At 47.5% G+C, this 13,230-nt stretch overlaps 1 protein-coding gene across 4 annotated transcripts in view; it reads right to left on the reverse strand.

Moving 5' to 3' along the window:
* Nucleotides 1–6,308: 6,308 nt before the first annotated feature.
* rhobtb4 (Rho related BTB domain containing 4) overlaps nt 6,309–13,230 on the reverse strand; it is a 61,354-nt gene continuing 54,432 nt past the window's right edge. For all 4 annotated transcript variants that reach the window (XM_020467804.2, XM_020467811.2, XM_020467803.2 and 1 more), the window contains 2 exons: nt 12,959–13,064; nt 6,309–12,177 (listed from right to left, as the gene is read on the reverse strand). In XM_020467804.2, coding sequence (XP_020323393.1) covers nt 11,999–12,177; nt 12,959–13,064 — 285 coding nt within the window. In that variant the 3' untranslated portion in view covers nt 6,309–11,998. The remainder of the gene's footprint in view (nt 12,178–12,958; nt 13,065–13,230) is intronic.

The raw sequence follows: 13,230 nt of genomic DNA on the forward strand, positions 1-13,230 counted from the left end.
TTTCTCTCTTCTCACTCTCCTCCCCTCTCTCTTCCTGTCCCCTCTCTTTCTCTCTTCCCCCTCTCACTCTCCTCCCCTCTCTCTTCCTGTCCCCTCTCTTTCTCTCTTCCCCCTCTCTCTCCTCCCCTCTCACTCTCCTCCCCTCTCTCTCTTCCTGTCCCCTCTCTCTCTTCCCCCTCTCACTCTTCCCCCTCTCTTTCTCTCTTCCTGTCCCCTCTCTTTCTATCTTCCCCCTTTCACTCTCCTCCCCTCTCTCTTCCTGTCCCCTCTCTTTCTCTCTTCCCCCTCTCAGTCTCCTCCCCTCTCACTCTCTTCCTGTCCCCTCTCTTTCTCTCTCCTCCCCTCACTCTCCTCCCCTCACTCTCCTCCCCTCTCTCTCTTCCTGTCCCATCTCTTTCTCTCTTCCCCCTCTCACTCTCACTCTCCTCCCCTCTCTCTCTTCCCGTCCCCTCTCTTTCTCTCTTCCCCCTCTCACTCTCCTCCCCTCTCTCTCTTCCTGTCCCCTCTCTCTCTCCCTGCCCCCTCTATTTCTCTCTTCCCCCTCTCTCTCTTCCTGTCCCCTCTCTCCTCTTCCCCCTCTCACTCTTCCCCCTCTCTCTCTTCCTGTCCCCTCTCTCTCTTCCCCCTCTCACTCTTCCCCCTCTCTCTCTTCCTGTCCCCTCTCTTTCTCTCTTCCCCCTCTCCCTCTCCTCCCCTCTCTCTTCCTGTCCCCTCTCTTTCTCTCTTCCCCCTCTCAGTCTCCTCCCCCCTCACTCTCCTCCCCTCTCTCTTCCTGTCCCCTCTCTTTCTCTCTTCCCCCTCTCACTCTCCTCCCCTCTCTCTCTTCCTGTCCCCTCTCTTTCTCTCTTCCCCCTCTCACTCTCTTCCCCTCTCTCTCTTCCTGTCCCCTCTCTCTCTCCCTGCCCCCTCTATTTCTCTCTTCCCCCTCTCTCTCTTCCTGTCCCCTCTCTCTCTTCCTGTCCCCTCTCTCTCTTCCCCCTCTCACTCTTCCCCCTCTCACTCTTCCCATTCTCTCTCTTCCCCCTCTCACTCTTCCCCCTCTCTCTCTTCCTGTCCCCTCTCTTTCTCTCTTCCCCCTCTCCCTCTCCTCCCCTCTCTCTTCCTGTCCCCTCTCTTTCTCTCTTCAGCCTCTCAGTCTCCTCCCCCCTCACTCTCCTCCCCTCTCTCTTTCTGTCCCCTCTTTCTCTCTTCCCCCTCTCACTCTCCTCCCCTCTCTCTCTTCCTGTCCCCTCTCTTTCTCTCTTCCCCCTCTCACTCTCTTCCCCTCTCTCTCTTCCTGTCCCCTCTCTTTCTCTCTTCTCCCTCTCACTCTCCTCCCCTCTCTCTCTTCCTGTCCCCTCTCTTTCTCTCTTCCCCCTCTCACTCTCCTCCCCTCTCTCTCTTCCTGTCCCCTCTCTCTCTCCCTGCCCCCTCTATTTCTCTCTTCCCCCTCTCTCTCTTCCTGTCCCCTCTCTTTCTCTCTTCCCCCTCTCAGTCTCCTCCCCCCTCACTCTCCTCCCCTCTCTCTTCCTGTCCCCTCTCTTTCTCTCTTCCCCCTCTCACTCTCCTCCCCTCTCTCTCTTCCTGTCCCCTCTCTTTCTCTCTTCCCCCTCTCACTCTCTTCCCCTCTCTCTCTTCCTGTCCCCTCTCTCTCTCCCTGCCCCCTCTATTTCTTTCTTCCCCCTCTCTCTCTTCCTGTCCCCTCTCTCTCTTCCTGTCCCCTCTCTCTCTTCCCCCTCTCACTCTTCCCCCTCTCACTCTTCCCCTTCTCTCTCTTCCCCCTCTCACTCTTCCCCCTCTCTCTCTTCCTGTCCCCTCTCTTTCTCTCTTCCCCCTCTCCCTCTCCTCCCCTCTCTCTTCCTGTCCCCTCTCTTTCTCTCTTCAGCCTCTCAGTCTCCTCCCCCCTCACTCTCCTCCCCTCTCTCTTCCTGTCCCCTCTTTCTCTCTTCCCCCTCTCACTCTCCTCCCCTCTCTCTCTTCCTGTCCCCTCTCTTTCTCTCTTCCCCCTCTCACTCTCTTCCCCTCTCTCTCTTCCTGTCCCCTCTCTTTCTCTCTTCTCCCTCTCACTCTCCTCCCCTCTCTCTCTTCCTGTCCCCTCTCTTTCTCTCCTCCCCCTCTCACTCTCCTCCCCTCTCTCTCTTCCTGTCCCCTCTCTCTCTCTTCCTGTCCCCTCTCTTTCTCTCTTCCCCCTCTCATTCTCTTCCCCTCTCTCTCTTCCTGTCCCCTCTCTCTCTCCCTGCCCCCTCTATTTCTCTCTTCCCCCTCTCTCTCTTCCTGTCCCCTCTCTCTCTTCCTGTCCCCTCTCTCTCTTCCCCCTCTCACTCTTCCCCCTCTCACTCTTCCCCCTCTCTCTCTTCCCCCTCTCACTCTTCCCCCTCTCTCTCTTCCTGTCCCCTCTCTTTCTCTCTTCCCCCTCTCCCTCTCCTCCCCTCTCTCTTCCTGTCCCCTCTCTTTCTCTCTTCAGCCTCTCAGTCTCCTCCCCCCTCACTCTCCTCCCCTCTCTCTTCCTGTCCCCTCTTTCTCTCTTCCCCCTCTCACTCTCCTCCCCTCTCTCTCTTCCTGTCTCCTCTCTTTCTCTCTTCCCCCTCTCACTCTCTTCCCCTCTCTCTCTTCCTGTCCCCTCTCTTTCTCTCTTCTCCCTCTCACTCTCCTCCCCTCTCTCTCTTCCTGTCCCCTCTCTTTCTCTCCTCCCCCTCTCACTCTCCTCCCCTCTCTCTCTTCCTGTCCCCTCTCTCTCTCTCCCTGCCCCCTCTCTTTCTCTCTTCCCCCTCTCACTCTCCTCCCCTCTCTCTCTTCCTGTCCCCTCTCTTTCTCTCGTCCCCCTCTCACTCTCCTCCCCTCTCTCTCTTCCTGTCCCCTCTCTCTCTCCCTGCCCCCTCTCTTTCTCTCTTCCCCCTCTCACTCTCCTCCCCTCTCTCTCTTCCTGTCCCCTCTCTATCTTCATCTCTCCCCCTCTCTTCCTGTCTCCTCTCTCTTTTTCATCACAAGGTTGCCATGCCTCTGAGAGATATGGCAAAACATAAACAGGGGAAAGATCAGTTTATTGTCCAACATCTTAGTTAGAAAACAGTTATGTTTTCCCTACAGAAACAGGTCGTTAAATTAGCCCAGAAATGTCATCATGCTGATGGAAAATGTAGCCCACAATGTCATGATGGACATTGTGTAAACTTGGTCTGGTTGAAAAGTGTGTGTGGGTGGAGAGGACAGTGAAGACGTAGATCAACAGCATGCCCTGGAGGAGTGATAGAAAGAGAGGAAGAATGTGCTGTCACTACTCAACTCCCTGGGCTTTTTGGTATGTCACTCTTGTCAGGAATGCCCAGGCTGTGTGTGTGGGAGTGCGTGCAATGCATGTCAACAACAAACAGCTTTTCACTGCTTTTCCATCCAAGAGTGTGTTACACACGGGGTATAAACCGGGATCTCCCACAGGAGCAACCAACATCCTAGACTGTTAGACCAAGAGGAAATTCCTTGGCCTGAGGGCAGTAACTGGTTTTGAAGTTTGTAGGCGGAGCTACGTCGTCACGTGACCTTGGCCGACTCATGTCCGCTACAGAATAGTGCATTGCAGTTTACGCTCACTAGCCTCAGAAACCTCTGTTGTAAAGAACCCCGACCCCCAGGTACTTCGAGTCTATTATCTATACTTTCAGCTCAGATATATTATAGTCAGCTGAAAGGCAATATTCTCCCTCGGTTCTTCACATTTCTTCTCTTCTCCCTGGAGAAAACTGAAACGACAGCCTCATGTGGGGATGATGATGTCACTCTGTATCACAGACTGCGTTAAGCGAGGCTGTGGCGGCCTGGCGTTGGTGCTCAGTGGGAACTAGGTACACATCACATCATAGGACACAGCGTTCAGGCCTGTAATCAGGGGTTCACCAATGCCAGTGGACAGATGACACAACAAACCAACAGTAACCACCACACATCTGGAAATGCTCACATTTACTGCAATATGAGGAGATATTTGGTGAGTTAAGGACTCTGGGTGGCAGCTGGACTTGTGTTACTGGTGATGAATGGGTGTTGTCAACATTGGGGCACATGGGAGGGTTGTTATTGCCATCAACCAATTAACACAAGGCACACAAGCAGATGCACACAAGCACACCGGTTGAGATTGCTGGGTACAAGAACTCCATGACCCTTAACCCCCCACTGCGTTTCTGATCACCATGGCAACCCAGCGATCCCCAGCCCAGTTCAAGTGCTGTTCACTAAACCCTTACCAGACTTTCTCTATTAAAACAAAAAACTCTGAAAGCTGAAAGTAAAATATATTAATGATTAATGTGTCCTATGAGTAGAGCAGTCAGCCAAATGGCATGGGTTTGTGCTGACTCAGTATTCAGTCTGTCTGACTTCCAGAACCTTCCAGGAAACTGTGGAAAGTAGAATATTGTCATGGATACAGGCAGACTGCTAGATGTCTTGTCAGAAAGCCATTGTGTGTTGGTGGGAACAAGCGGAGCAAGCTGGGGAACGACGGTTCAAAATGGGACAACGGCTCAGTTTGTGTGGGCATTGAGATTACAGTGCACACTCACTGTTGGGATATACACTACCGTACAAAAGGTTGGGGTCACTTAGAAATACCCTTGTTTTTGAAAGAAAAGCAAATTTTTTGTCCATTAAAACGAGTCTAAAGGACAGTTTTATTGCTTCTTTCATCGGAACAACAGTTTTCAGCTGTGCTAACATAATTGCAAAAGGGGTTTCAAATGATCAATTAGCCTTTTAAAATGATAAACTTGGATTAGTTAACACAACGTGCCATTGGAACACATGCGTGATGGTTGCTGATAATGGGCCTCTGTACGCCTATGTAGATATTCCATAAAAAATCAGCTGTTTCAAACCTTCCATGCTTGACGGATGCATAAAAATATGCCCAACCTCCGACAAACTGATATGTCGTCCATATGACGCTTTCAATCTGTTAGCATACCTTCTACAGATGCCATAAAGGCTAAATGGGAGGAAGAGCTAGGGACTGATATTTCTGTGGCACCCTGGGAAGAGAGCTTGGAGTATATCCACACCTGCTCCATTAACTCCAGACATCGTCTCATACAATTCAAGGCATTACACAGATTACACTATTCCAAAAATAAACTGCATAGGATATTTCCTGATACATCCCCTGTGTGTGTCAGGCTGCGCAGGGTACACTACTCCACTGCTTTGCCCTATGCTCTAGCTTATATGGTTATTGGTGTGGAATTTTTAGGATCCTCTCTGAAATTCTGGAGACTTCAATAGACCCAGACCCGCTTCTGATAATCCTGGGAGTTTCTGATTCCCCAAACGGATTAACCAACCCCCAAAAACAACTCATCTCTTACGGTGTCATTTTGGCAAAAAAAATGTATCTTGTTGTTTCGGAAAAGGAGGGATGAACCCTCTACCAAATTATGGCTCAGCGAATTGGCAAACACTGCACACTTAGAAAGAATTAGATATACAGTGGGGCAAAAAAAGTATTTAGTTAGCCATCAATTGTGCAAGTTCTCCCTTTTAAAAAGATGAGAGGCCTGTAATTTTCATCATAGGTACACTTAAACTATGACAGACAAAATGAGAAACAAAATCCAAAAAATCACATTGTAGGATTTTTAATGAATTTGCAAATTATGGTGGAAAATAAGTATTTCTGAACAATAAATTGTCAACATTTGACCAAATCTGTCAGCCTTTCCTCTCTTCCTTGGACCAGTCGGCACTGTGAATTTGTGCATTTCAACTCACTCTCAATTGTCTACACTGTATTTCTGATCAATTTTCTGTTATTTTAATGGACAAAAAAAAAAGATTTTCTTTAAAAAACAAGGACATTTCTAAGTGACCCCAACTTTTGAACGGTAGCGTAGATACACTGGTACGTTATTCTCTACTGATCGGTGAAGTAGACGACCGATGGCAATGTCTCCTATGATCTCACAAATTTCATCCAGTTTGTCTTGTGCCAAATGAACTTCACTGGAGTTCTCCTATCTTCTCCTGCCTTTTCTCCACCTTGGAGAAATAAACAGCAGCACAGGAGGCTGGTCACTATAACAGCAGCATTAATAACAAACCTTAAGGTGACTTGCTGGGTGTGTGTGTTGCTTAGCTGACACTAGAGATGTGTCCTCTGTATAGGCCAAGGCAGGGATCCTTCCAATAGGTCCACAGGTCTCCCAGCACTCAATGTGTAGGAACCATACAGATATGCAGACATTTATAACAAAACCTGAGGTCAAATATTAAAATACTTAAACAGCAAAAAAACATGTTTCATTTTTTTTAAATGTACAAATCACAGTGGTTCAAAAATATTAAATCATTATTTTTTTATTTTTCAAAAGCAGCAAAACATTCTGATTGTTGTCTTTTTTTATAAGCCCTTAGTATTGTGTATGTGGTGTGTTGTGTTTCATAAATGTATTAACACAAGCAGTTAATATCACTTTGAACTGGAAAATGAAATTAGAAGGGGGAAACAAAAGTGCATAATAATAATAATATGCATAAATCACACTGAAAAGTCACAGAGCAGAGATTCATCTTCACCCCACTACGGCCCCTGTCTCTCCCCCTCCCAGCTCTATGTCCTGGGCCACTTTCGAGACAGGATTCTCTAGGCTAACAGCTAGCTTTGGGTCAAACAAGTGGAGGTTGGGTTTACAAAGTTAACTGTGGAATACCATTACAGCAAAGGAGCAGTTTTGCCTTTTCGAGTCAAAATGGTAGACACAGTACTGCTGTGGAAGTGTCTCAGTCTTTACAGATGGGACTCCCGCCCTACATTTCAAATTAAGAGCCCAGTTCTCCACAACCGTAGTCTCTGTCTAAAGAGCCTTTACCAAGGAAAGAGAGAGAGAGAGAGCAGGAGCCAGATTTGGATTGAAGTTGTTTCTGACTGCTCAGGCAAGCTGGTAAATCTTGGTTTAATAATGTATTAGTACACACATGGTTTAAAGGCTACATAATAGACAGAAAGTGCAGGCCTTGACAGACTGCCGAGTGCAAAAGATCAGTTTGTTACGAAATCTGAAATCTGTTGGATCTCAATGTCTTTTCCACAGTTTATTATCTATAGCTTAGCTTGTTTGAATGATGTAACAAGGTTTGGGTGACATATTTGTAAGCTCCCAAGTCGGGTGCCTTCCTACTGTAGACTACCGTAGGCCTCATTAGCAGAGCCTCTCTGGTACACAGCATAGGATTTACGAAAGATGGGTCGATCCACAGGCACTAAGAGACAAGAAGGAAAGCTGCCTGGTTGAATGTGTGCGCGCGTGTGTTTTTAGCTTGGGTGCCAACCTGAACCCAGAAGGCAGTGGTTTGGAGGCCCCCTCATGCATATGGCAAGCCTATAGGAGGGCTCGGGGAGACAGGCAACAGCGTGAGAATATCTCAAAAGGCACAGGAGACGCCAGGCCAGGGGCAAACAACAATGGTTGCCCTCCATGAATAAATGTCATGTTAGAAAATATTAGCTTAATCAATGCTACAGCAAATTCTCATAGGAACACTCTCTTGAGTTTATACCACTACACTCTATAGCTAATCTGAACTAGGGTGATGTTAAAGTGACATCATACAAGAGTCTGGACTAAATGACAGTAGTGCAGTAACCGCAGTTCAAATGATAGTCCATCATCTCACACCAAATGCGAAGTTACAGAAATGAGCCTCTAGGGGAAAATATGGCTCAACTATCAACTATCGGTGGCTGGTCAAAGCCAAGGAATCGTTTTACAAGTCCAATCAAAACAGTCCATTTAGTTCCCAAGGCAGCCCGTTGTATAAACGGGACATTCTCAAGGTGTATGGATTCATATAGTGTTAGAACTGGAGTGGCAAACTACAACTCTGTACTGTACTAGCACTGTCAATCCCTGGGGCAACCACATGCCCCACAGCTGGCAACCCAAGAACACCATGTCTCATATCTAACCTGCTGCTTCCAATACACCACAGAACAGTGCTAAGATAATGCTATAACAGTGTACAAGAAGCAAGACATCTCTGTCAAATTCCTGTGTACCGTCAATGTTATTCTGAGAATAATATTATATAAAATTGGAATATTATGACTAAAGAGGCTTCCCACAATATAGATGCAGGCTTCAATGTCAGCCACTAATGCTATGAATAATACCACTGAGTCCAGTTTGTCTTTGTCCGTGAGCATGAGACACCCACTCAATAAAACCAAGTACACCACATGGACAGTTAAGAAACAAAAGGAGACCCCATGCTACAAAATATCATTGTTTTTTTTAGAAACTTTTGAAAGAAGTAGTCCATGCCAAGCACAAAAAGGCAGAGGTAAAACGACAGAAAATAAGAAAAGTGCAAATCCAATATTAAAAGTCAAGAGAAAAGTGTCAGTACAATGCCAAAATTAGGCCACCATGCAAAAATACTAATAACCACATCCCACAAGTATTGACCATCATTCACACAAGGAAACCAGTATCCTCATAGTAAGCTTTGGTATCCGCGAGGTCAGAGGTGTCTAACCCTGGGTCTCTAGGGGTTTACAGTGGCTCCTCTGCTGGTTTAGGACTGACTCAATCAGTTTGCCAACCAGAAACAGACCATACAATATATGAAATCCCCTTCATCTACTAATTTAAGGACTGTCGTTGACTGACCACCAGCAGACCCAGTGTCTCTCCAGGAGGGCTGGGGTCTGTTGCCCCAGAGGGAGGCTCAGTTGTAGGAGACAGACCAGGGAGAGACCTGTCTCTCTGGCCTGGGTGGGGGGTGAGACTGGGTGTGTTAGCATAACCAGACACTAAATCAATCAGTTCAGCTATTATCCTTTGCAGAACCTGTCTGTAACTGTGTACAACTACCTTAAAACTAGACTACACTGTACACTTAAGAGTATACTCTGTTCCTCATAGTGGATGTACATTTTTAAGGCACAAACCATGAGGGAAGGCTTTGTAGGGCATGTCTACCATTAGTAGGACTCAAATAACTCCTCCTTGGGGCATAGAAAGGGGTCATGAAGTGAAAACATCTGTATGTCCACACGTCAACCCCAGATGAATGTTCTAATATCCCAGCCCTAAATAGGGGCGTTGGGACTATTTTTAAGATGCCTGGGTTATTTGCCCTTCTATATTTTGTTGGTAAGGTCAGCCCAATTCTCACTTGGGTCCCGTGAGATCCTACCGTACAGCTATTTCAGTAGCCGTTGAAGACTCAAAACATGTCTTCTGTGGAGAAAAGCAAAAGGAGCCATGTTTCACACCATCTATCCAACCCCCGCTGTTAGTCACCGTCGGCAAGTAGCCTAGCGGGTAAGAGCGTTGGACCAGTAACCGAAAGGTTGTTGGTTCTAATCCTAGAGGTGACAATTTTGCCTATGTGCCCTTGAGCAAAGAATTGAACCCTATTCGCTCTGGATAAGAGCCCCTATTATATGATGAAAATGTTACATGAAATCTCAAATCCACAAATAGAACAACAGTGCTTAATAACGAACGTGTCAAAAAGTCTTGTTTTTCCCCCACATTCACTCCGAAAGAGAAGAAAATAAAACACAGTAACAACGCTTTACTAGTTATCTTCTTCTTCTTTCAACACGCCTGTTCTGATACACTGTGGTGGATTCATGGAGATCTTAAAGGTGCAGTGGGTTATGAAGAGTTCCTCAGCAGTTCAACATCCAACTCCAATAGCATTCAACTAAAAGATGGAACTGCATCCTCTTTGTTAACAACTGATTGAAACATCACACTGCCTCGCAAATAAATAAAACTGCACCCTGAAACTAAAAGCAAGTCCAAAATTTGGTCTAATACTGTATTGCAAATGATGTATTTAACTTAATGCTAAGATTCAACTCTACTCATACTGAAACGACCATCATTGAAATGAATAATACTCTGAATATATTCACTAACACAACGCCTATTAGACTGCCACACACCTTTGGATAAGGAAAAATAACCCAAAACCCCTCAAGCTTTTCCAAGAGATCCTAAACTGTTCATAGGACATTTGTGCATCAGATGTGAATGTAACATTATCTTTGTAGATCAGGTTCCTGCATATTAACACTGATGAAGGACTGGGCTGACATTTTAAAATTAGTGGACAGAAAAGGAACAAGGTGTGCATGTATGTTTAAGTGTGTGTGTGTGTGTATGCTTAAGTGTGTGTGTGTGTGTGTGTGTGTATGTTAGTGTGTGTGTGTGTAAGTGTGTGTGTGTGTCATAGTGTCTTTTAGTAGACATATTGAGCACCGTTTTCAATTCCAGCTAGAGGTGTGAAAGACAATGTGCTGCAGTGACACTTGGGTTTTACCTGACACTACAGCTTTAAAGACACACAGACAGGGATCAAAAGATTATTCCTCCTTTCCTAATCCCTTTTTCCTTTCCTCCAATATTTGCCATGTTACGGAGGAGGAGAGGAGACAGGAGGGAGAGAACATGTCACAGCTTCATTTTTGGTATAATACCTTTCAACACTATGTGAGGACAAACAGCTAAAGTTGCCTTTCAAATACAACTGGAATAAAATAAAAAAGTCAAAAGCTACTGGAATCAAGGATATAAACAGGTAGGGGAGAAAACTCCTGTTTGCTCCGGGTGACGGTTGATGATGGTACCCTGAGCAGTGCTGCCCCCTGTGGTAAGGATGAGTAAAGGCAGGCTGGCTGAGGGGCACCCTAGTGGTCAATCAAGGCAGAGCAAGAACTCTGTTCAGTTCTGCTTCTTACTCCCTCCCATGGCAGTGGTATCAAATAGCCCTCTGATCCAGAATTGCTATCAAGTGTTCACTTTGAATGTCTTTGAGGGGGATTTGGTCAGTTTGTTCAGCACTGTTGGCCTCTCCTCTTAGTGTTATGTGGGGGTTGGGGGGGTCATGATGCGTGCTTGAACCACCAGCCATCTGCTGGGCTGGAGCAGGTTCCTAAACCTAGACTACCCCCTTTATTCCCCCTCCCTTTGAGACAGGTGATTCTAGAACAGTCTAGGTACCCTAGGACAACATTTGGGATTCAAACCTCCAACACAGAGCTTCACTGGGATGAGACCCGAAAGAAAACAAAATGGTGTCAAACTTTTCCAAAATGGAGGACAAAGTCTATGGATGAGAAGTTAGACAGGCATAAGTGGTGGTCAGAGACTCTGAAGCAAAACTCCCAGGTCTGGGATCGGCTCTACTCTAATTTGAAATCCCTGCCGCCATTTTGGTCATCAGGGTCTTCAACACTGCGTGTGTCTTTGGGTGGTGTGTGTCATTACCGCTGACCAGACCTCACGGCGAAACAAAACCAAACAGAAACATTCCTCCTTGTGTGTTGGACCAGCGCTGGCGCGCTTCTGGCTAACGGTCTGGTCCAGTATTCTAACAGTCTGAATAGACTTGAAGGCAGAGGTAACCTCCCCATAGGGGAGTCTTCGCAGTGGTCTGTGGAATGGTCTTTAGCATCTGTGTGACTGAGAGACAGAGAGAGCCCTTGTTCCCAGTCCCATCACCCCCGGTTGGTGGCTGGGTGGAGCTCAGGGGGAAGAGGCAGCACTGGACTGCGGCCTGGCAAGAAGAGGCCAGCTGGGGTATAGAAAATTGCCCACGCCTGACCTACAGCTGTGGGGGTGGAAAACCTCGCACATACGTGCACACACACACACGTTTGTTTTACTACCTTTGTGTGGACCAACACATTTATTCCCATTCAAAATCCTATTTTCCCTAACCCAAAACTTACCCTTAACCCAAACCCTAAAAATAAACCTAACTCCTGACCTTCATTCTAACCTGAACCCCAATTGTAACCCTAAACCTAACCCCTAAGCTTAAAATAGCCCTTTTCTTTGTGGGGACTGGCAAAATGTCCCCAGTTGTCCAAATGGTCCTTGTGAGGACTTCTGGTCTCCAGTACAACCACAGACAATCATACAGAGGTGAGACTTGGCTCTCCCGTTATGGAGGGGTGGTAGGCTCATGGCCTCCTCAGTCTGAGGTTAGGAGGGGTCATGGAGGGGCGACAGCCTCAGGAGACGTGGGGTGAGGAGGACGGGTGTCTCCAGAAGCACCAGCCCCTCTTGGTGTGCTGCTTACGGAGGATCTCTTCCTCCCGCTGGCGCTCCTTCTGAGAGCGCAGGTAGCGATCCTCCTCCTTCAGGAACCACACTGGAGGCCACCGCTGCTTCTCAAAGTGCCTCTGGTTCTCTACACACACAGAGAGAGAGTGAGAGAGACAGAGACAGAGAGGGACAGAGAGAGACAGAGAGAGAGACAGAGAGACAGAGAGAGAGAGAGACAGAGAGACAGAGAGAGGGAGAGAGAGACAGAGAGGGACAGAGAGGGACAGAGAGAGAGACAGAGAGAGAGAGAGAGACAGAGACAGAGAGAGAGAGAGAGAGAGAGACAGAGAGGGACAGAGAGAGAGACAGAGAGACAGAGAGAGAGACACAGAGACAGAGAGACAGAGAGAGAGAGACAGAGACAGAGAGACAGAGAGAGACAGAGAGACAGAGAGAGAGAGAGACAGAGACAGAGAGACAGAGAGAGAGACAAATAACATCAGAACAGGAGGCAGGAGGGGAAAGCGTGAATATAAAGGAGGAAAAACAAATGAAAACAAGTGAAAAAAACAAGTGAGAGGAGTGGAGGGGAATGGAGGAGGGGAGTGGAGGGGAATGGAGGAGGGGAGTGGAGGGGAATGGAGGAGGGGAGTGGAGGGGAAGGAAGGAGGGAGGTTGGGGATTGGAGGTGGGAGGGAGGTTGGGGATTGGAGGAGGGAGGGGAGGTGGGGATTGGAGGTGGGAGGGAGGTTGGGGATTGGAGGAGGGAGGGGAGGTGGGGATTGGAGGAGGGAGGGGAGGTGGGGATTGGAGGAGGGAGGGGAGGTGGGGATTGGAGGAGGGAGGGGAGGTGGGGATTGGAGGAGGGAGGGGAGGTGGGGATTGGAGGAGGGAGGGGAGGTGGGGATTGGAGGAGGGGTTTGTACCTGGAGACATGACCTTCATGTCTTTGGGGAACTTGCGACAAACGCTGTTGTAGTTGGTGCAGATGTGATGGAGACACCAGGTATAAAGCTGCTTGGCATTGTGGAACTGCCAGGGATGAATGAATAGGTGAACAGTCCATCAAAAAGGTTTAAATGACAAGGAAGAACACCTCAAACTTTCTTACTTTACAAATAAGATGAACTTGAATGAGAAGTGGACAAATGGCTTTTTAAGACGAATGTCACCTGTCATTGTAGAACAGAGTTCTATA

The sequence above is a fragment of the Oncorhynchus kisutch genome, linkage group LG3, assembly GCF_002021735.2.
Source record: "Oncorhynchus kisutch isolate 150728-3 linkage group LG3, Okis_V2, whole genome shotgun sequence".
Lineage (NCBI taxonomy): Eukaryota > Metazoa > Chordata > Actinopteri > Salmoniformes > Salmonidae > Oncorhynchus > Oncorhynchus kisutch.